This window comes from Gobius niger (assembly GCF_951799975.1).
Source record: "Gobius niger genome assembly, chromosome: 1".
NCBI classification, from domain to species: Eukaryota; Metazoa; Chordata; class Actinopteri; order Gobiiformes; family Gobiidae; genus Gobius; species Gobius niger.
In genome coordinates this window covers 59,454,050-59,477,648 of record NC_136852.1, presented here as the reverse complement: position 1 = coordinate 59,477,648, position 23,599 = coordinate 59,454,050, and the positions used below count along the sequence as shown (strand labels likewise).

The 23,599-nt window shown below is 40.0% G+C and overlaps 2 protein-coding genes across 3 annotated transcripts in view; one reads left to right on the top strand and one right to left on the bottom strand.

The window, feature by feature from the left end:
• Window positions 1-22,992, top strand: part of adamts3 (ADAM metallopeptidase with thrombospondin type 1 motif, 3) — a 111,296-nt gene extending 88,304 nt beyond the window's left edge. For both annotated transcript variants that reach the window (XM_079577087.1, XM_079577086.1), the window contains 6 exons: window positions 683-846; window positions 6,267-6,423; window positions 8,006-8,138; window positions 17,402-17,609; window positions 21,161-21,278; window positions 21,610-22,992. In XM_079577087.1, the coding sequence (XP_079433213.1) occupies window positions 683-846; window positions 6,267-6,423; window positions 8,006-8,138; window positions 17,402-17,609; window positions 21,161-21,278; window positions 21,610-22,076 (1,247 nt within the window). In that variant the 3' untranslated portion in view covers window positions 22,077-22,992. The remainder of the gene's footprint in view (window positions 1-682; window positions 847-6,266; window positions 6,424-8,005; window positions 8,139-17,401; window positions 17,610-21,160; window positions 21,279-21,609) is intronic.
• The window catches only part of grsf1 (G-rich RNA sequence binding factor 1), a 121,137-nt gene continuing 118,894 nt past the window's right edge, over window positions 21,357-23,599 (bottom strand). Inside the window, exon 11 of the mRNA XM_079577252.1 lies at window positions 21,357-21,370. The gene's annotated coding sequence lies outside the window, so the exon portion shown is untranslated. The remainder of the gene's footprint in view (window positions 21,371-23,599) is intronic.

The window sequence follows — 23,599 nt, the reverse complement described above, 5'->3', positions numbered from 1 at the left end:
TAGATAGATAGATAGATAGATAGATAGATAGATAGATAGATAGATAGATAGATAGATAGATAGATAGATAGATAGATAGATAGATAGATAGATAGATAGATAGATAGATAGATAGATGATACTTTATATAGCACATTTTGTAAACAAAGCGTTTCCGAAGTGCGGACAGTAATGCAAATATATCTACAGAATATTCAAATACTTACGCATGCAAACTTGGCAAAGTCAAACCCCTTTGAAGGACATCATGGTGAAATGGTCTTCTTTCTGAAAACATGTCCTGCATTCACTTGCATGCTTTCTGTGTGTGGGGATCTCTGAATTGGACTAACTTAGGTCTAAACTGGGCATAAACTGTGTCTTAACCAAAAGGCACCTGACTTAAATGCATTAGAAAAGCATAAATGAAAAGATCTCTTCTGCAGAGTCCCTCCTGGAGAAGCCCAAGTACTTACTAGTAGGACATGTACTACAGTTTGAGAACCACTGATCTATAGGCTCCTAACTATCTGGGGTATAATCTTCCTAAAGTCCCATATAGTTCATACCCTCAAAGCAGCAGTAGCTCATTTTTATTTCGTAAAAATAAAAATAGCAGTCATTCCGTGTATGTTGTTTCTCATCACCGGCTGTGGAAGTTTTCTCTTTTCCCCTGTGACTCATGCTAAGTGACTCATTGCAGCGATCAAGAACCAGGCGACTGGGCACTACATCCTGAATGGGAAAGGCGAGGAGCTAAAGTCCAGGAGCTTCATTGACCTGGGCGTACAGTGGCACTACAGTATTGAGGACGACGTGGAGACGCTGCACACAGACGGACCGCTGCATGACCCTGTGGTCGTCCTGGTAAAGACACATCTCTTACCTTAAAAAACAGTTCGGAGTCTGTGAGCAGCACTTATAAAAGCTGGAGAAAACAGAACAACAGAAAACATGGAAAACAGGTTGCAGGTTTATTTTATGAGTCACATCTCTCCTTACCTTGACAGTTACTGTATGTTATTCTCTTTACACTTAAGAAAAATGGTATCACTTATTGCACTCAAAGTTTCCATTACATTACCCTTAATACATTGTACCTGCCAAATTTAGTACAATGTAATGTTGCTATGTAGCAACGTGTAATAACTTGTACCTGGGTTACATACACAATGGAATAATATGTTTTTTATAGTTTGGAGGCACATAATAATAAGACATAATGTACTCCAAAGTACTAATATACATTATTCCATTGTGTATGTACTACATAGGTAAAGGTTATAACATATTGCAAAGCAGATGACGTTCTACATTTAGTTAGACATAATGTATCAAGGTAGTGTAAAATAAACTGCAACCATATTTTCTTCAGGCAGGGAGCAGATTTCAGAGGTGTTTTATTTTTTAAAAACATGTACTTATATAATGTAAATTATATAATAAGGGTTAAATTTCTGTCTGAAACCACCACCTGCATTTTGCATTTATCTCCAAAACCAGAATCAAAACAAAAGATTGTATAATCTGTTTGCAGAAAAGATGTGTCGGGGGAAAACAGTGTGTTCATGAAAGAAATGGATGGAGAATTGAAACAGTATGCAAAGTCACTGTGAAATCAAGAAACCATTCAAGTTTGTTTATTCGCCATTGCCTCTTGCAAAGGCACATTTACATTTAACAAGGGGATATGGGAAGGTTGGAGTTGGTAATGAAAAGTTACCAGGGACCAGACACGAGACTAAACCAAATGCAGATTAGACGGTCTCCTGGATACCCAGGGTTGCTATGTTACTCACATTGACATGGACATGGAACGATTTTCTTGCTGAGAGCCAGAAACACCTATTTTTCTGTTCCCGTCTTGATTTGATGCATTATACACACTGCGATTTACACCATTTTTGCATGTGTTTACAACCATAAATGTCTATTCTCTGCACTCACGTGGACGAGTGCCGTCACTGGCATGTGCCAAAGAACCGAGGCACTGAGTTGGGGGCTAAAGGAAAGTGCAGCACTTTGTACTTCATTGTAAATTAGCTAAAAACCTTTGACAAACGATTGTGCAAGATATAAAAAGAATCAAGGTGGTCAACACACACCGCTGGAAGCTACACAAACAAACGAAGGAAGAGGGACATAAAGTTTCATACGTCTCAATCAGATCAATAACTTTTATTAGGTGTTAAAAAAAAGCAATTTTTAAAATGTTTCTTTTATGTTTGAATGTGGTTTGCCAAAAATAAAGATGCGTAAGTAAGCAAGTATGGTTTTTAATAAACATATTATTGTTTTGTTTATAGGTTTATTTCGTAGGGACGGTGCATTTACTTATTTATCTGACAGGGACATTGCACAACAAATGTGTTGCACAGACCAGAGATAGCTACAAGCTCATTTTGATCTGTCGGCATGTTAATGAACACGCCACACCGGATTGTAGCCTTGGGCTAATTTCCATCCATTGTCCCTCTATGTGCTCTCTCAAACACACTCTCATTCATCCTGGCCTATTGTACATGTTTTTAGTGGTAGGGGAAACCGGAGTCCCCGGAGGAAACCTACACAGACACAAGGAGAACATGCAAACTCCACACAGAAAGGCCCCGTCCCAGGTGGGAATACTTTGTTCCAAGTGAAAGAGTGAACAAGAAACTGACTACAGTCCCAATTAGTTCAGAAATGATGTAGTAAAAGACAACATATGTCCCCTGTTAAACTACATTCATTACACAGCAGCATCATTCAATCACAATAACATCAATGCCCCTCTGAGCACTTGGTCCCCAATGTACAGTGTGTTGTGCACGTAAAGGAAGTGTAGTGAAAGCTACTTCATTTTTACTTTATCAATATATCCTCTATAATTCTCATTAACATTTTTATAAAACAGGCAAACTCAGACAGAAAATAAAAACAAAATAAAACATGAATTTAAACTGCAACAAAGCATCTGTTATTCATTACATTATATTCTGATTTAGTGTCAGTAATTTAACTCATTAGTCTTGGAAACAGTCTGGCCTCAAAGAGACCAAACCAAATACTGTCTCTGCTCTGTTCTTTTATACGGCACTGTCTAAGTACGGTAGTAAGTATTTTCTCAGTGGACCGTTTGCTGTGCACTTTTGCTAATGTTTGTCGGCTGTCGTCTTCTTCAGAAAGATAAGGGCTTCAGATACTGTTGACAGGAAAATAATTAGTCTGGCAGACTTGTATTTACATGCACACTGACGGACTGACAAAAGATAGATTCCATTTCCTTTACAAGTATGACAGGAAAGCTCATTTTGCAAGTCAGAGATTCAAGTCCTATATCTGTAGTTGATTTTGTGGTGTACGTTCATGGTCTTATAGACAGTGATAAATGGATCAAGGGTCACCGGTAAAGAAGATTTTTAATTTCCCGTCAAATGTGTTACCTGATGTTATACTCATGAGATCCTACCTCACTTAAACTGACCAGATGTGCCGAGTCTTTCTTATTGATGCTCTTATTACGTTAGTGAACTAGTTTTCAATGATGGACTTTTAGATTTTATTGACACCAATGTGTTTGTCTGTGAAAACTGTTTATTTTGTTGGCGAAACGTTGCTAATATTTATTTAGGATCTTTGAGGTGATTGAGTCTGAAATGAAGGGGGATTCATATCTGCTGTGTCTGTAATCTGTAATGCTCGGCCTCCCGAAGGGCATGTACTGTCTGGAACTTTGTCCATTTTTGAAAACTTCCTGAAGAAGTCCTTAGTCCTGCAGGCATTGTGAACTGTGGTGTTGTGGTCCACTTGAAACACCTAGTGGTTACCACAGACGAGGGCCTCAGTGATGAGGGATGCTCTGTATCACCTGCATAGAGCCAGTGGCCGTTTGACGCCTGAACCATCTGAAGCTTCATTGTTCCACTGAAGGAAAAAGATTATTATGGCACCCCCTTCACTGTGGTGCGTAGAAAACACCTCAGGTGGAGCTGCTTGATGCCAGTAACGTTGGAAACTATCAGGACCATCAGGGTTAATTTTTTTTCTCATAAGGGAATAAATCTTTCTTCCACCTATCAATGTCTCTTATTTGATGCTCTCTTTCAAAGTCTAAATGGGGCGGTTCTGTGGCGTTCAAAGAGAGGCTTTTTTAAGCCCTTCAATTGTCTGATGGTTATGGGCTGCAGTTGGCTCCAGTAACGGGCTTAATTTGGGTCAAGGATCATCCAGTGTTTAACGAACAGCCAGTCGGATCAGTGCTGTAGTAATTTTTCAGGTTGACGTTTTTGTTCCATAACCCTCAGTATCCTTTAAAGGATCTGTATCATGCTATTTTAGCCATTCCAAAGTTAAGTATAGGCATTTATATGATATATTGTACCTCTACCATTATGGAGCACTCATTTTTGTGATAAATTTAAGTGTTTTCTGGAGGTATTTTTCGAACCCGGAAGACACAACGCTTCGATTCGGTTAACTCCGCTCCCTCTCTCCGCACATACAACTTTACCATAATATAAATGAACAGCAATAAGTGAAGTTACTTCACGATGCAGTTATACGGAGTTGACATCTGCAACACAGCTTCATAAATGGCTAACACACATGCTAATATGCTAACACACATGCTAACACACGTTTGGATTGACTCACCGCTCTGGTCCATCGCTGTTCACATTATGGGACTTGCGTTGGTTATAAAAGTTAATCCACTTTGATTCAGGCGAAGGTTCACCAAACATCCATCAAGAGACAGGCACAGATAAACACTATTTTGGTGATAGTCGCCAAATCCCGGAGAAAAAACAACTTCGGACGAGTGGCCTCTTTAGGAAGGTTGAACCATAGACTGTATATATAGTCCTGTCCACGTAGCCGTGACATTATCGTTAGGTAAGAATAAAGACCAGGTGTGTCCAGAATAGGTTATAACGAGCTCAATCTTCACAGCTGCAGCGCAAACATGACTGATCTGTTCAGACGCTCAGGGGATGTGTTTGTTTTGGCCTCAGCTGACCTGGAAGCACCTCGGGCACATCCTTTTTATTTTTTTTATTTATTTATTTTTTTACCTTTTTTTTTTTCTGTTTGTTTCTCTCTTGCGACAGAAATAATGAAAAAGCTATTTTACAAATTAAAATCAGGCTGCAAGACATTACATTACAGACGTCGAGCACTTCCGTTCCGGAAGTAGTCCGGAACTGTAGTCACACTGTAGTCACGCTATTCACCTTATTCCGCCCCGCCCACTTTTGCCACTTTTTGCGTTGTCTCGGCACTTCCGTTGTACAGACACTTCCGGTCGAGCGTGAAGCCCGATCATTTAAACGGAGAACGAGGGAAAATATTCTCCGCTTAAATCTGATGTTTAGTCGATTGATTCGTGTAAAATGGCCAATGTTCATTTGCACCAACAAGTCAACACTGCAGCGTTTCTCTGCGCGGCCGAAAAAGGGCTTTTTTTTCGTGTAGTAACTGATTTTATTTGGACTTCTCCAGTCTCATGTTAACTGATAGGAGAAAAGGGGTGGGCACAATTCATGGCGGCGCCCACACGAGCCTCCGCAATAAGGTGAATACTCAGTGGTGGCAAGCTACTGTTGCAGCCACAGCTTTGCGTTTGCTATCAGTCCGTTCTTGTCAGTGTGATTATCTGACATAAAATTACACTGAAGCCACATTTTTTTGTACAGATTTGGACATTTAAAAAGGCATGTGGTCCAAAACTGTTGATCAGCTGCAAAAACAGCATCTGTTTGACTGTTGTTTTCAATACAAGGTTTCCTCAAAAATGTTTTTATCTCAAGCAAACTAAAACACTACTTGGTTGTTTCAAAAAATCCTACTTTGTTGCTCTTCAGTGCAGGGATCAAAGTTTTAAGCAAAGTATCTTTTTAATGTTCTTTTTTCACTCCCATTTCTTCTTGTAGCACATTGAAGTTCTACTTGGAACCTTGATAAGATCCAATCATGCAACATGTGAAGTTTTGCCATCTTTCAACTGGTCTTAAACCTTTGATCAGGACTGTATTACCACTGCAGGAGACCTTTACCCCATACAGTGGCTTCTGTAAATGTTCAATGTCCAGAGGCATAGTTGGATAGTAACAAAACTCATATTGATAAAAATACAACTAAAAGAAATGTATCAATACTTCCTGAACCCACTGTCTAATTCCTCTTTTCATTCATTGCCTTTATTTGTTCCCTCTTTGTGCTTGGTTGTATTTTAATGCAAATTGACTATATTGCGAAACAAGTGTCTCTAATTTGTCCTCTCTTTGACTACGTCTATTCCTGTGCAGATCATACCCAGGAACAATGACACGCGTTCTACACTGATGTATAAGTACATCATTCACGAAGATTCGGTTCCCATCAACAACAACAATGTGATTCAGGAGGACACGTATGAGTGGGCACTGAAGAGCTGGTCGCCCTGTTCAAAGCCCTGCGCCGGAGGTAATAACAAATTATCTTCACATTATACTTAATGGAGATCAGCAATTTTTTTCTACTTCATTACATATCAAGCATCACAATCTCATGGAAGCATCATGACTGTATAGAATGCTTCTTTGTACTACGGAAGAGATGATTAGAGCACATTTGTTGTGCCTTACACGTCTCTTTTATCATGCATTTTGGGCCACAGGCGGCAGTCATTTGGTGACACATTTGGGGCCTACGTAAGTAGCTCACACAAGCTTTGAGACAGAGTTTGTCAGACAGATCTTGTTATGTTAATGAAGGAAAATCACAGACTGCCATGTAAAAATCATGAAGGCTACATGAGGGATATAATGATGGAAGGATGGAAATTAGCCTTGAGCTAAATCCGGCATATTTACAGCACTAGTTGTCTGTTCATTAATATGCACTGTCCCATTCAAATAAATGAATAAATGAATATGAAATGAAAATGATATCAGCATGAAATTGTTGGTTTCAGAGACAAAGCAAAATTATTTATTTCAGTTTTTCAGGGTAAAGGACTCGAGAACTATTTTGTTGGATCCGACAAAACATTTAGATGATATAATGGAGTTTAATGATAGTGTTTTGGCCTGTTCCCTGAATCCATCATGTCAATCCAAAAGTGTTCCTGAAACTACTAATTTACAAATCAAGCACTGAGGCTACCTAAAATTACAGTAAAAAAGCAAAGAAATAATAAGAAATCCACGAATTATACCAATGTTATATTAAAAGTAAAGAGTGCAGAGAGAAAATTTCAGCACAGCTAAAAAAAAAAGATGGCAAAGTAGAGGCCCACCTCACATCTTCAGGAAGACGGTTCGAGATTTCAGCTGAAACACCACCTCTGTCACCATGGTTATATGGACGAAGGGAAAGTCGGTTCTCTCCCCTAGTCTGACTAGAACAGGATTGCCAAAACCCATGTAAACGGGTCTGGGGGCTCCCACATGTGCTTTCTCTCTGTGCCAGTTTTTTTGAGACATACCCTCACCCTATGCTCCAGGATTTCCAGATCAGTGGCTGTCATGTAACAAAAACGAGACTGGTTTGACTGGTTCTTTTGGAATAACGGAACAGAGTCAAATCTTTTGCGGACTAGACTTCACATGAACATAAACAGTAACTATGTTTAGTCCTGACTCCAGCACCACTTCCTGTGGTTCTTAGTGCCTGAGATGGTTCACTTACAAGTCAGAGATGTACTGCATGTGCTTTAGCTGTCTCACTGCTCCTTTAGAGGGTGCAGTGAGCAGGCCGTTATATTACGTAGTCTTACCTGGTGGAGACAAATGCATGAATAAGTCTCTCTACATCTGGTTTAGGCATTATTTCTTAGATTCTGGCAATGTTTTGGCATGGTAAAAACCTACTTATGTTATTGCTCTAGATTTGAAAACAATCTTATACCTTCGAGAGAGAGAGAGAAGCGAGGTTACTCACTAGATTTGGTGGGCTGGTGGTTTCAGTCTCAGTTTCGATGGTTACATATGGCTTATTAGCCTATATGTTTGTCATATAAATAACTTGTTTAAATGTCTAAGTAAAAGTATTCTCTGTTGCCTAGGTTTCCAGTACACTAAATATGGCTGCAGAAAAAAGGGTGACACCAAGATGGTCCATCGAGGATATTGTGACGCCAGTAAGAAGCCCAAGCCTATCAGGAGAATGTGCAACCTCCAGGACTGCACCCAGCCCCAGTGAGTACCAGACATCACCTTTTACTCTTGAGTGTCGTCTCTTATCTACAGTCTATTAAGATAGGAGTCCACTGTGACTTGAATGACCTGACCTGGATACAAATGAGGTTCACTGGTGGAGCTGAGTGGGTACTTAACATTTGAAAAGCCCATGACCCGATGGCACCTCTGTGCATTTATTGGTAAAATAATATATTCTGTGATGATTCCATTAAAGGAGACACATTGTTTCTGTCATTTTGTGATCAACTGTTACACACATACAGTGCAGAGAAAAAGTAAGTACACCGTCTGGAGTTTCTCACATTTCTGCCTAAATTGGTCATTAAATGTGGTCTGATCTTCATCCTGAACTAATACCACCCAAGCATTTACATTTGATGATATTTTTATTGGCCACAACATGTAAACATTCACAGGAAAGAGTGGAATAAGTAAGTACACCGCCTGAATCTCACTGAACTACAGCAGTTTTTGTTCTCTGATCATTACGCGGTTCTGTTTGGTGTGACATTGCGCCCGTGTCAAGCTAAACCCTGCAGCTCCGCGCGTTTAAAGCGCACAGTAAATGCCCAGACTGCGTCTTTGTTCTCAGCTGCTCTTAGTGATTCTGAGCTGTTAACGCAAAATGATTGTCTTGATGTTGGCCCGGACCAGTTGCTTTCACACTTTAATGTGGCTTGTACAGATATTTTGAACGCTGTGGCCCCTTTTACGCAAAAACGCGCAAAGCCTGCCACTGATCCATGGCTGAATGAAAATACCCGTGAGCTTAGGCGCGCTTGTAGACGCGCTGAAAGAAAATGGAAAAAGGACTGTCTTCATGTCTCTTTACAAATTCTGAAACAGTGCCTGAGAGACTATCAAAAAGCCATAAAATGTGCAAAATGCAACTACTTTTCCAATCTTGTTCGTGATAACAGACATAAACCTCAGTTCCTTTTTAACACTCTTGATTCTCTTTTAAATCCATGTGAGCCCAATAGTGTTGTACCTTCTGTTGAACTTTGTGAAGATTTTTTAAATTATTTTAATAACAAAGTGTCAGCTGTCAGGCCATCCCCATCTACCAGTGATTGTGATCCTGCTGTTGTTCCTATGTGCTGTTCTGTTCTTGAGAATTTTGAGCAAGTGTCCACTTTGTGCGTGACTGAAATTGTGAAGCATCTGAGACCTTCCTCCTGTCCTATGGACACTATCCCACCTCATCTTTTAAAGGAGGTTATTGAAGTAATTGGACCTTGTATTCTGAAAATAATTAATTCTTCGCTGATGACCGGTTCGGTCCCTGCTGTATTCAAACATGCAGTCGTTCAGCCGCTACTCAAAAAACATAATCTTGACCCCAATGCTTTGTCTAATTTTAGGCCTATTTCTAAACTCTCCTATTTGTCAAAGATCTTGGAGAAAGTTGTTTATATTCAACTTCAGTCATATCTTGATTTTAATGGGATTGGGGAGAAATTTCAGTCCGGTTTTAAAACAAAACACAGCACTGAAACTGCCCTTTTAAAGGTTTTTAATGATCTGCTTTTAGCTGTGGACAGTGGTAAATCAGCGGTTCTTGTTCTTCTTGACCTTACCGCTGCATTTGACACTGTTGACCACAAAATACTTTTATCTCGTCTGGAGTTGTGTGTAGGCATCAAGGGTACAGCCCTCCAGTGGTTCCGCTCGTACCTTTCTGACAGAATGTTCTCTGTGCACTTGGGAGAGTTCTCGTCCACTGTGTCCCCCCTTAGCTGTGGGGTCCCTCAGGGATCCATTTTGGGTCCAATCCTCTTTGCCTTATATATGTTGCCACTGGGTTCTATTTTCCAAAAGCATAATGTTTCCTATCACTGCTTTGCAGATGATATTCAAATATATTTGCCAATTACAGTCGACACCAGTAAAACCTCCTTAACAACCTTGACAAACTGCCTGAGTGACGTCCAGTCTTGGCTAAATTCAAACTTCCTGTCTCTGAACAAAACCAAAACAGAGATAGCGGTATTCGGAAGTTGCAACCCCCTGTCAAACCTGAAGACTGACAGTGTTATTGGGCCTCTTGTTTCCTTTATCCGCCCCACTGTTAAAAATCTTGGGGTGACTTTTGATACTTGCTTCAAATTTGAAAAACACATTGGATCAGTTGTAAAAGCCAGCTACTTCCAACTAAGACTTCTTGCGAAAATTAAGGCGTACTTGCCAAAAAAAGACTTAGAAAAGGCGATACACGCCTTCATCACTTCAAGGTTGGATTATTGTAACTCCCTTTACACAGGGCTGGACCTTAAATCCCTCCAGCGCCTGCAGGGAGTCCAAAATGCCGCAGCCCGCCTGCTGACCGGCACAAGAAAATGGGAGCACATCACTCCCATTCTGTCCTCCTTACATTGGCTTCCAGTTCCCTTTCGCATCAAGTTTAAAATTCTGCTGATTGTTTTTAAATGCCTAAATTCGCTGGCACCTCAGTATCTGTCAGAACTGCTGCAGCTCTACTGTCCTTCCAGAGCTCTGAGGTCTGCAGACCAGCTTCTTTTGTCTGTTCCTAAATCCAAGCGTGTGTCCAGAGGTGACCGAGCCTTCTCAGTGGCGGCCCCTAAACTTTGGAACAGCCTTCCTCTACATGTGCGCTCGGCTCAGTCTGTAGAGGAGTTTAAAACCAAATTAAAAACTCATCTTTTTGCTTTGGCCTTCGGTTCCATGTAGACCAGATACAGTTTGTGCCTTTATATATTACCTGTGTTTAACTTTTATTGTGTTTATTGTACGTATTGTTACTGTTCTTGTACAGCACTTTGGTCGACAATGGTTGTTTTTAAATGTGCTTTATAAATAAAATTGACATTGACATTGACATTGACTCACCATTTAGTGACCAATTTAGGCAGAAGTGTGAGAAATTCCAGACTTTGGATCCTCCACAAATTATCATATTATTATTAAAATGTCGACAGTAGTGAAGCCCTGCTGTGTTGATCCTGCTACACAGGCACAGATGCTTTTTCTTACCACTTTATCCTGCAAACTGCTAGCCTAACCCAGCTATTCCTATCCGCAGAGGGGTAAACTGCAGTATTTCAAAGGCATGCTGTATTTCAATAACAGGGGATTGCGCTTTTTATGGACACGGGTCACACAATGTTTTTCATGGGAGACAATTATTCATTCACTCTGTGGTTTTAAATGGTTTTAAGTGGACCGGACATTCTCAAGATGGTAATGAATGATACTATTCTTTGCAGCGTTTTCAAAAGGACACACTGGTAGACATCCATTCACAGGGTGTACCTCTGTAAGCCGCATTGACTTGTGAAAGTATATTGCATTCCTGATTTCAGTGTTGAATTGAAAAATATATATATATTTCTGATGGTGACAACTGTGGAATGAAAAGGAAGTGTGGATGTGCTATAAAGTGAGAACGTAAAGCAGATTATTAAGGTGGTTTATGTAACAGAGGTAAAAGGCTGGGTCATGTCAGGAAAACACCTGATTTTTTCCTGGCAGAAGTCAAAGCACAAACCACATATGTCCCCATTAAAATTTAGTGACTAAAAAGTCTCATTCAATTCCGCAGTTTCAAGTTGTGCGATATGCAACAGAAACCATAAACACACGTGGTTAATTAAGGGTCAGAAAGAATGTGTTTTGATTCCTACGTTTTTGATTTGTGTTGATTGGTTAAAAATATCGCAGAGATCTCTGCATTTGAAGGTCACAAACCATTTATAAATCACATTTACTTTTGTCAACACATTTTTTGACACATGTGTGGGCTTTTTCTCCCACACATGTGTCAAAAAATCTGAGAGGAGATAATAGATTGATTTGGTTTTAATCCAAAAAGTATTTTATCAGTAAAGAACTGCATGTTATTGGTAGGTCTGAAGACTAATTTCCTCCTTTATTGAAATTAAACATTTCTATGTTTGTGTTGGTTATTATTGATTTAAAGAAAGGGTATTTCTTGACATAGATCCAACTTCTACGTGGAAATATTTAGATAAACACCAAGTCTCTGCCAAGTCTGCTCTTTTTTTAAACTTTTTTCATTGTCTGTTGATCACAAGGCAGGACGGTCCCTCTTCAGCAGAAAAAAACTAAAGAATATGCATAGCGTCATAAGAAAGACCCAAAAGAAGCTTGGGCAAAAGCGTTTCAAAATGATTATGAAAAATAGGCTCATACAACAACCAACATTTGCCCTTTATGTTTCTCTATTGTAATGATTCTGAATGAAAGTGCTTTATTGATTGGAATGCCATTAGGATACTCTGCTTCTGTAGAAATGTTTGAATTGGACCACTACAGAGATATGCGCACTATAACATCATGAACACATATTTGAAAAAAAATACATCATTTATGTGACAGCAGGATTGTGCTCCTCCTGGGTTGGCAGGGCCGGGGGGCGGGGATGTGTCAAGAAGATACTGTAGGTGCACAGAGATTTGCGGAGGACAGAACACACAAAGGCAAATCGGAGCAGGATTCCTCAGGCATGCGTGAATCAATCAGAAAACCACTCCAAGTACCCTAACTACACAGGAAAACCACCAAAACCAGCTTAAAAGCTCACATAAGACAATTTTGCATAACATGTCCCCTTTAAAAGCTAGTCCCTTTTTGCCACTTCTAGACTGTTACAAAGCAAAACAAATAAATGAAGAAATATATAAAACACAAAAATACTTGCTGAGTTATCCTGAACCAGATCAAGGCTCAAAATCTCCACAGAGTTTTACAAACAGTTTTACAAATCATGTTAAAATTGACTCCAACACTTTAATTTATAGCCTGTTGTCTTTTGAAACGAGTGCTGTAATTATTCATAGTTGAAAGGAGAAGAGTTTATCCCAAAATGCAGTGCTTTGTTTGTCAGAGCCAAGAATGGTCAGCCAGAATTTAAACTAGTCATTTGGCCTTCAAATGAAATACTATTATGCATGACTCATGGATTGTAATTGGACCTTGAAATGTGTGATTTGCACTATGATCAGTCTTTCAAGGACATGTGAAACTCATCTTGGGGCCTAATTGCCATTGTAATATCCTGCCTCTGTCAAACATGTCCTTCACTCAAACCGCTTTAAGTAAATCCTTCAAAGCCTCACTTCTGGCACTCCCCTAGTCAGATAATTAAGGGATTAGATAATATATATAATAAACAAATTAGAAACAGAGTGTAATATCACAAATGTCAACGTCAGGGCAAAGTTTACAGTCATATTGCAGGTGATAGTAATTGATTAAGTGACACTGATACAGTATATCAATCACTATCACCGTAAAGAGCATTTGGCAACAAGATTACATGTTTAGTCTTCCATATAACCTCAGAAAGAGAGAAATATAAACTTAACAGTCAAGCAGAGATGACAGGTGAAGGCACATTTTAATATGATGGTGATTGTGAGCTTCAGAGCAGACACTGACCTCTTTTCATCCCCCTTAAGTCGTATTTATAGGTACAGATTGTTGTACTATTATTGGAAAGGTCATTAATATCTTTAGTGATAGTCATATATACAGTGGGGAAAAAAAGTATTTGGTCAGTTTCACATAGTCATTCTATTGGATTTTGGCCAAATACTTTTTCCCCCCACTATATATATATATATATGTATATGTATATGTATATGTATATGTATATGTGTATGTGTATGTGTATGTGTATGTGTATGTGTATGTGTATATGTGTATATGTGTGTATGTGTGTATGTATGTATGTATATATATGTATATATATTAGAGGTGGGCATAGATTAATTTTTTTAATCTAGATTAATCTAGATTAATTCTGAAATTAATCTAGATTAATCTAGATTAAAATGTCTCGCTTGAATTCTGCCGAAGCCATTCAGAATATGTGTGCTACCCAAATAATGACTAAAACTAAGTCTTTGAGAACGAGTTTCTCAAGTCAGGCGGTGCGTTAGACCAGGGGCTCATCTCCTGTTTCCAAAATGCATCACAAACTGCATGAGAACGTTCTACTATGATAATTGGTGATGATAATAATTTATGTTCAAGAAGATGCACTTGTGTTTACTAACTGTTTATTCAGTTAAACATTAATTTTGAGCTGTAGGCCGACATTAGAGGTCCTGATGAACTGTGTACAGTCAGTAGCTTTGTGTCAATCAATTTTCTAGTGACAAACTAAATCTCCTCTTCTGCACACTATGACCTGCTACAGAAAAAAGATCCGGGACTTTAATGGTGCTCTTATCGGTGCTTTAAAAGAAAAAAGAAAAACGTTAGATAGAGGCTACTGTATATAGGCAATGTAGCCTAGGCCAATATTTTTTATTTAACTTTTTTATTACACATTTACTCTGCATTTGGACCTAATGTATTACCAATTTGTGCAAACACTTAATATATGGGAGGTAAAATACAAGTATAGACCAAAATGTAAAGTGTAATATTTTTCAAAATAATCTAGTAAGTAAAGGATTAAGTGTCATAGTTTGTTAATCAGGCTGTTGGTTAGATTTGGCTGGAGCTATTGGGACTGAGCCTAAAGGAAAACTGCTGTAAAATAATGACCTGGAGCCACTTTCAGCTTGTGTCCAGTGGGTCAACACCGGCCGCACTGACACGTGTGCGCGTTCACGCCACTGTGTGCGCGTTTGCAGAACATAGACTCCACTCGAATCGGGTATTTGTGACAGTGCGAGGCTCTGTTCAGTATGAAGGCGTTACGTTTCGCTTTTTACAGCGGGTTAGCGGCAGCAGCGTGTCGTTCCCGTGCACACCTATCTCACCGCGCGCACCTGTCTCACCGCGCGCACCTGTCTCACCGCGCGCACGGCTGCAGAAGGAGGCGCAGAGCGGGGCAGGTCCGACACCGCGCTCGCGTGCGGGGCTTTTAGTGCTTATTTTATTATTTTTAGTGCGGGTGATGCGACCCCGATAGCCCGACTGTACTCACAGAATAAGTAAATAAACTCACTGTGGATCAGTCGTAGAACCTGCTGCTCTTCGCCTCTTTATCCGATTCTCACTTGTCTGGTCATAGCGTCCATTTGGCAAAACTTAATCCATAACAAAATTAGCTACAGCATCCGCGTGGCAGTTGTTTTGGTTTCAGAGGAATCACGTAACAGCGAGGCTGCGCGTGAGATGCATTCATGGACCGTAAGAAGTGCGGGAAAGCCGAGTTTTTCACAAATGCGCGGAAAAACCGGACAAATAATTTGCAGTCTGATACACTTTGGTTGCGCCAGAGGCCTCAGGCCGGAATACTTTAAGCCCTGCATAAAATATCACGGTGAAAGTCATCATAGCAGAGTATAGACCCAGCTCCCAACCCAGCTTTGAGAATAGATTAACGGCGATATTTTTTTTATTGCGCGATAAGAGTCTCGCGTTAACGCAGCACGTTAACGCCGTTAACGGCCCACCACTAATATATATGTATATATATGTATATATACTTGACCTTAGGGCCACACCATGTAAAATTTTACCCATTTAATAATCGTAATACAAGCCAGATATTTCAGTCATTGGAAAATACCATATAAATGAACTAGCATGTGTCTTTGCTGTGACCAGCTCACCTCTCCTAAGACATGACTGAGATGTCGACTAAAAGCAGCAGAGTTTGAGATTTAAAAGGGTTTGGTCCTCATCCAAATCTATTCTTTGATTACCCACTGCAAAATATCATTTTTTGTGCCGAGCTGCTCACTAGTATATCAGTATATCTTATCTTATCTTATCTTATCTTAGTCCAAAATGTTACGCAGTGTGCCTTTAAGTAATCATTTATATAACTATCCTTACTTTACAACAATTTAACTATTTGGTGTATTGTAACATTTTTCTTTCAATCATTCTTTAATCTAAGTGGTCAAAAAGCTATTTATTTATGTAAAAATAACAAAATGACTGATTGCTCTCGGTGTCCAAATGTATTCCAAAAAGTAAAGTGTGGGTGCTCTTGGGAAAGGGATCCAACTTGCAAAAAACAGCAAACCCAGGAACTCCAAACAAATATTCACAGCACAAGGAGGCACTTAAAAGGCCTTTAATTATTTAGATGGCCCAGCCAACATGTTTCGACCATTTTTTTTAACTATTTATTTATCTTCTGCTCAAACCACATTTTATGAGCAATTTAGGCAGAAATGTAAGAAATTCCAAACGGTGTACTCACTTGTGTTATACTACTCTAATATTAAGCTACAATGTACTTCTGTACAAGTGAAATACAAATAAGATCATTGTGGTTTTCAGTCACATGTGCTTTGCCATAGAAAGATGAGCAATTTCCGAGTGCATGCATGCTGTCTGAATGCGAATAATTGCAGGGTAATCAGGCTGCCTGTTTCCGATGCTGTTTCTAAAGTACACGCTCAAAACATGAATGGTTTACAGTTCATCAAATACGACTGAGAAAGGACTACATGTACACAACACACTCCATTGCAGGTAATTTGTTTGAATTAAATGCTTAATGGCAATTATTTTTTATACGTTTGTAGGGTCTGGCTACAGTGTTCAGGGGTGCTACAAGGAAAAAAGGTTGGGAACCACGGTAGAAAGAAGGGATGGTTAATAGGAGGCTGAGATTAGGGCAGCAAGTAAGACAGGAGTTAGACAGAGTTATGGGCAGAAGCAATTTGTTTTCTATTACGGAGTCACCAGCACGAAGAGGAAGCTAACAGGCTAACGGGCAAAGCTCACTGCGGGCTAGTGCCACTTAAACAGTATTTACAGCAAAGTGTGAAAAGAGTGTCTGCGTAGTGTTTACTGTCACGGACAATTAATGAGTAAAAAACGTAGCATGCTACGACACCTGCAGTGGCGCTTATGGCCTCTAGGGGCATGAGTTACTTAGTACTGCTTTAAATACAAATTAACTCTAATCAATTGTGATTAAACAAATTTCAGAAGTGTAATTCATCTGAAAAAACATTTACCTGGGAGGTGAAAAAATGTCCTCACCATTGTTCCAATGACTGACCTGAAGACGCCATCCCAAGAATCCACCACTTTTTTAGGCCAGTCGTATTCAGCTTGAACAGAATGGCCTCCTTCATCCCTCTTTTAATCCACTGTGGATTTCAGTAACATAACCGTGTGTTCTTCACAGGTGTTTGAATTGACAGCATGTAACCGTTTTAAAACGTATTCTTATTCAACCAAAACTCAAAGAGAAGAATGAACTTTTAAGAAAACCATTTGCTGCAGGAGACTTCGCTGAAGTATTGAGCCTTGTCTCCAACAAAGGCCCACTAATCCCCTCATATTGATTTGTGCAGATGGATTTCAGACGAGTGGGAGCACTGTACCAAAACGTGTGGCAGTCTGGGATTTCAGATACGGACGGTGCGCTGTGTGCAGTACCTCCACGATGGCACCAACCGCTCCATCCACACCAAGTACTGCAGTGGAGAGAAGCCCGAGAGCCGCCGCGCTTGTAACCGTGCGGCCTGTCCGTCACAGTGGAGGACAGGCGCCTGGTCTGAGGTCAGTACTGTACAAAGAGGTCAGCCATGGGAGCTTCAGTAAATCAAAGCACGACAAAAAAGTAGCTTAAAGTTCTCGTGTTGCGCTTGTTCTGTCTTTCCACATTTGTTGTGCCAAGTTTTAGCCTTGTATTTTGCGCTTTATAATTGAGTCTCTGGTATGGATTTTTCTTTTTTTCATATTACAATGTGGGTTAGGTTTTGTCCTAGCTTTGTGGCTTTGTATAGAAACATGAATGTAGCAGGTAGATTATGTTTTAATGAAGGAATATGCAACCCATTCGATTCCAGCTTTATGTATTATGCACTTTATAAACAACATCGTTGACCAAAGCACAGACCACATCAACAATAAGTCACAACAAATACAGCTGTACAAAAATTCAAGAAGACAGAGTGAGCGAGTGAGAGAGCGGGGGTGGTGGCCTCGCTTTCGGCAGTCTACCCCAGGGCAACTCCGCAGTTCACCAGTCTGAATGAATTATGTCAACAGTATGATGCTTAGAGGAGTTGGTCAAGATTTTAAAGTGCTCGACAAATGTAAGCCACTAATGTTAACAGATAATGTTTAAAGGTTTTGGACATGGCAATAATAAGGAATCATAGGCCCTAGACCCGCAAAGCCTTCTGCATTATGAAAACCCATCGAAATGTTTATTAAGTAATAACCTTCAAGAGCCTTGGTACTTGTTTATGAATTATACACAATTCTAGATGATACTTATGCAATAACGTTTTCATAGGTACTGCTTTATTCATTTACTGCTGAAACACGTGGCCCGGCAGGGTCATTATAGTGCACATGTTCTCCAGCTGATGCATAAGGACCATGTCACATTCAGCCTTAGTATCAGAAGCACTTCTAGCCAAACAGTGTTGTCTTTTAAATAGATTATGGTAAAGTTTTTGTGTGTTTTTTTTTATTTTGTTATTGCTATGATTTGGTTGGATTTGACATGAGTTTGATACAAATGTGTGGCACATTTATAGCTTACTGTTAACTAACAAAAAACGTTCATCTCGTATGCAATGATCTAAAATGATTCAGGGTTTACTCATTTTCGATGAACTACTAAAAATGTTTTATTTTCCATTTATTGATGCAAGGTTGACAATGAATATAGAATTCACTTCCGTACTTCCTTTTTACTCCACAAAAATCTGGCAACCTTTGAACAATCCAATAAATCTGGCATCGAGCTGTGGGCTGGAGCCAATAGTACATCTAATTGGAATTAGTATGACTTCTCAAATGCTTTTGGTGGGCCGATTTATCAGAATATTAGCTACCTGCAAGAAGCTTGGACATTGTCCACAATGTCAGGTTGGTTCGCCATTACCATTCTCTCCGTCTGTATCTGGAAGTCCTACAGGATATTAGCTCGGTCCACCTTTGGAGTATGGGCTGGAAACCCAAGGGCAAAGTGGCCTTGGGGTTTCCAGCCCATACTCTGCACAGATGCTCCTGCACACTATGCCAGCCACTTGGTTATGGCGCTCCATGTAAGCTTTCCCTGCCAGCATCTTACACCTTGCAGTTATGTGCTGGATTGTCTGTTTTTCACAGTCTACACGTGGGGTCTTGTCTGGTGTGGTTGATCTGGGCCTCTATTTCCTGTTTCCAAAATGCATCACAAACTGCTTGAGAAAGCTGTTCTACTATGGTCATTGTTGATGAAAATAATTCATTTTCAATAAGATGCTCTTGTGTTTACTAACTGTGTATTCAGTTAAACCTGAATTTGAGCTGTAGGCCTACAAAAGAGGTTGTGATGAACTGTTTACAGTCAGTAGCTTTGTGTCAATCAGTCCAAGCTCTATTTCTCCTTCTTCCATCAGTCACTCAGGCAGACCAGCTTGTTCACATTGGTGCCCGTGGTCGTTGGGGCACTCGGGGCAGTGACCCCCAAACTGGAGGAGTGGCTCCAGCAGATCCAAGGAAATGCATGAGACATCTTAGTCCAGAAAAGTGCAGTTCTAGGAGCAGCAAAGATACTGCACAGAACCCTCAAGCTCCCAGGCCTCTGGTAGAGGACCCGAGCTTGGAGGAAAAACGAGATTCTCAAAGCCTCCTAACAAGATGAGATGGAACCTTAGCATCTTTTATTGTTCATTTATTTTAAATAAATAAATAAAACACGAGAAAGCCATAGTTTTGAAAGGGAGGTATGTTAGAGAATAAAATTAAATAGCTGTTTATCATTTTGGGTCATGCTGTACGGTTGTACCATCTCTGTTGTATAGCCCTAACTTTGTCTCTCAGGAACCTGCTCTCTGGCACTACAGTATATGTTGTGGCTTACATATCAATATGACGCACAACTGAGGTTATCCCTCTTCGTGTGGAAGCGTAGCCGGACTTGAATTGTTAGACGAGCGCAATGTCTCATGTTCATGTCTCCAGGTCCCGCACTGATGGTAAATATATGCAAATATATATTTATATATATTTACTTATATGGATTATATATGATTTCTTATATGGATTTCTTAATATAAGAAATCCAGACTCCTGAGTATGTGTGAATGTAGCAAGTTCATGAGTGAGCAAAGTGTGAAAAAAAAAAATATATATATATATAGGGTTTTTTTGTTTTGTTTTCGGATACCATTGTTTTTTTTTTCTTACATAGCTTACTTGTTAAAAGGGTTAAGCCCACTGATCCAATAGTCAACAGGTTGATCCAAAGTCCCGCCAGTCCTGAGGTATGAATGTGTGTGAATGGTTGAGTGGTCCTTGATTGCCAAGTGGAGGTAGAAAATCACAGTGTAAAATTTAAAGTGAGTTTATTTGCCATTGACATCGATTAGCTCTTCCTTGGGCCACCACAGTGAAGCTGTGGTACAGTAATTGGGTTGTGATAGAGGGGGTATTGTGCTTTTTTCAATCACATAGCACCAGTCTATATCACACTACAATGATGACGAAACCTTCTGTTGGTCTGTAAATGCAGTAAGTTAGAATAACTGCCTTGTATAAAATTGCTCTCTCAAAATGGCTGTAGCGAAAGTCTTGAAATAGGCCTCTGTCTCTTTAAGAACCTCTGACCCTTTCCGACACGCCCCCTCCACACGCTGTCTGTGGCATCAGTGGGGAGGGGGTTCTGCTGAGGAGCAGTGGTTGGTTACTCGGCTGGTGATGAAAGCTCGGAGGCGTCTCCAGGAGGTGGGGGCGTTCCTAGGAGGACTCAGGCAAACCTATCCCTAAAATGGCCGCCATCAGAGCTTTTACAGATTACTCAAAAATATGTGAATGTGCCAAGGCATGTTTTTAATCAGGGAATGACATAATAACATGATGTAAAGCTTGAAAAAGTCGATTTTGCATAATACCCCCCCTTTAATAAACTCTTTACCTAACGAGACAAGGCTATGTTTTTTGTTTTTATTTTTTAATTCTTATTTCAAATCAAGTAAGAAGTCAGAAAGGGACTCTGGTCAGATCAATACTGTGGGATAGGAGGGATGAGAATAGGAGGCGAGAATAATGTGCTCTGGTACATGTAGTGATATAGGACGATAGTGTGACTTCATTGATTTTTTTTCTCGTAGTGCTCTGTGACATGCGGCGAGGGTTGGGAGAGGCGCCTGGTCACCTGTCGGATTGGAGACCAGTGTTCGGGAGACAAACCAGAGACTTTGAGGCACTGCAGGCCCAGACCCTGCCATGGTGAGAACGATTAGTTTATGTGCCATCGATCACCATCAGGGACAACTGTGCTTAAAGTTCGGAATTGACTGATTTGTTGTTTTGTGTAATCACAGTTGGGATTATTTGTGGAAGGTAGAAAATATTTCTGTGGTAATATGATGCATGGGTGACTGTTCTTGTAAGTTGTAATTAATGTGTTTTTATGCTTTATAAAGACATACTGTATGTATTTACTTGCTCATGAAAGTTGCTCATGGAAGAATTCTAATAACTTTGATCTTGTGCACAGGTACATGCTCAGATGTCAGATTGTGATTACATGCTGAATTTATACGCGTTTGATTTTCAGATGAGCCCTGTAATGGAGACAAATCCATCTTTTGTCAAATGGAGGTCCTAGCACGCTACTGCTCTATTCCTGGCTACAGCAAACTGTGCTGTGAGTCGTGCAGTCGGCGTGGCGGAGCTGGGTCTTTGTTCTCTGATGCGGCAGAGTTGGAAGAGCATGTCCGCTTTGGATCAGCCTCTCAGCTCCTGGAGACACTCACTGCCTCTACTGCTAACAGCACTCGCGGTGGCAAACAAGGATCAGGCAGAGCATCAAGCACATCAGGCAGAGCATCAAGCAATGCCACCAAACCCCGAACAACCTCTGTCCCGCTCAAGAGGGGCCCATCAAAGAGCACCACAGCTCCAAGGAGGATTCCACGGGAGCTAGTGCCTATGGCATTCTCACCTCATGCGGATCCAGCTCTCCGCCAAAGCTCTCGTCGCTCCAGCCGATGGCCCACAGCTTACTCTCAAGTGGAGAGATGAAAGTGACCAGCAGGACTTAAATGTACACTAGAAAATCAAGCTTCATCCCCAGTCTTAGGGTCGAACATCAAATGTAACAGAGCAAAAAAAACACAGAGAAAGAAAAAAGTGCTGGTTCACTTTATAGGCCCCTGACTGTAAGTCGAAGTGACACTGAGCGCCACAACTGTAACAGACATGCACCGGAAAACAAGTAGGGCCACAAGTATCAAAGGGAATTTTCATTTATGTCAGAGGAAACAAACAGCTCATATTTTACTACATACTGCATAGTTACTTACTGCACTCTAAATCCCCAATTATTTGTATCCTGATGGCAGGTGTTCATTCTGCTTAAGCGCTTTCTTTTTTTGTACACTGCCATCATATGTGAGTGGAACAGGGACAATGCATTAAGAGGCTGTGCCCAACGTGAAACCTCAACAAGTGCAGTCACGCGGTGTGTGGAAATGTTTGAAAACCTGCTATAAAAGTAAATATATATTGAATCACAAAGGTATTGTAGATGTAGCAGATTATCTGACACATCTGAAAATTCTCTTTGTTGCTCAAAAATACAGTGTTTTTAAGTCAGCACTTCGCGGGGCTCTGATTCACACTTGAAATACATATCTGCATCTAATAACTCCGGATCAGTTGAGAGCATTATAAAAGATACTGTACATTGAAAGATAGCAATAAATAAGCTATTTTATTGTTTGTTGTTCAAGCAACATGACAGATAAGTTTCACATTACCACACTCTTACACAGCAGAATTACTTGTCCAGCTTCAATTACTACATTTTCATGCGACAAATGGCCTTTACAGGCATTTGTTCTTTAAACATATTTGAATCTGGCTATTGTTTTTTTTGTTTTTTTAGGCTCAAAGGGAACTAAAAAGGGACTGTGTGGACGCCCAATATGGAACTTGGCTCTTTCTGATGATTATTAATTTCTCTGTCTTTTTTGTTTGAAATATACAGTTAAAAAGCTATAAATGCACAGGTTTGTTTTTTTCTTCATCAACAGACTAAAGCAATTTTAGCAGAGAAAATATGTTTCTCATCTTTCTAAACCTAAGTGAAATAAAGCGTCACCTGGGCCTCATCAAAGACAGTTTTGTTAAACAAAGTATAGAATTATGTTTAGTGTTTGTATGACAAGGTTTTCACATGGATGATGATGTCTCTGTCTCTAAATTCATGTCATGAGTGCAGGAACAAAGCCAAACTGAAGGCACAAAAGATGGACTTCTATGAAGAAAATATTTTAAAGAGGTTTTGCTTTTTGAAGGTGAGGGACATTTAGAAGAGTAAAAGTTATTTATTTAAAAAGGTTATTCTCTCAACCAACATGCATCTGACTGCAATAGCAAAAAATGTTTGTAGTTCAAAATTCACACTCACTCTGGTGTGCCAGTGTATAGTTCATGTATATAACTTTGAGTGCATATATTTATTGAAAGTAAGGCAATGCTTTTTCTACAGTGTGTTCAGTACCAATAAGGGGCAATAAGCTGCAAACCAAGTTCTGCTCTAA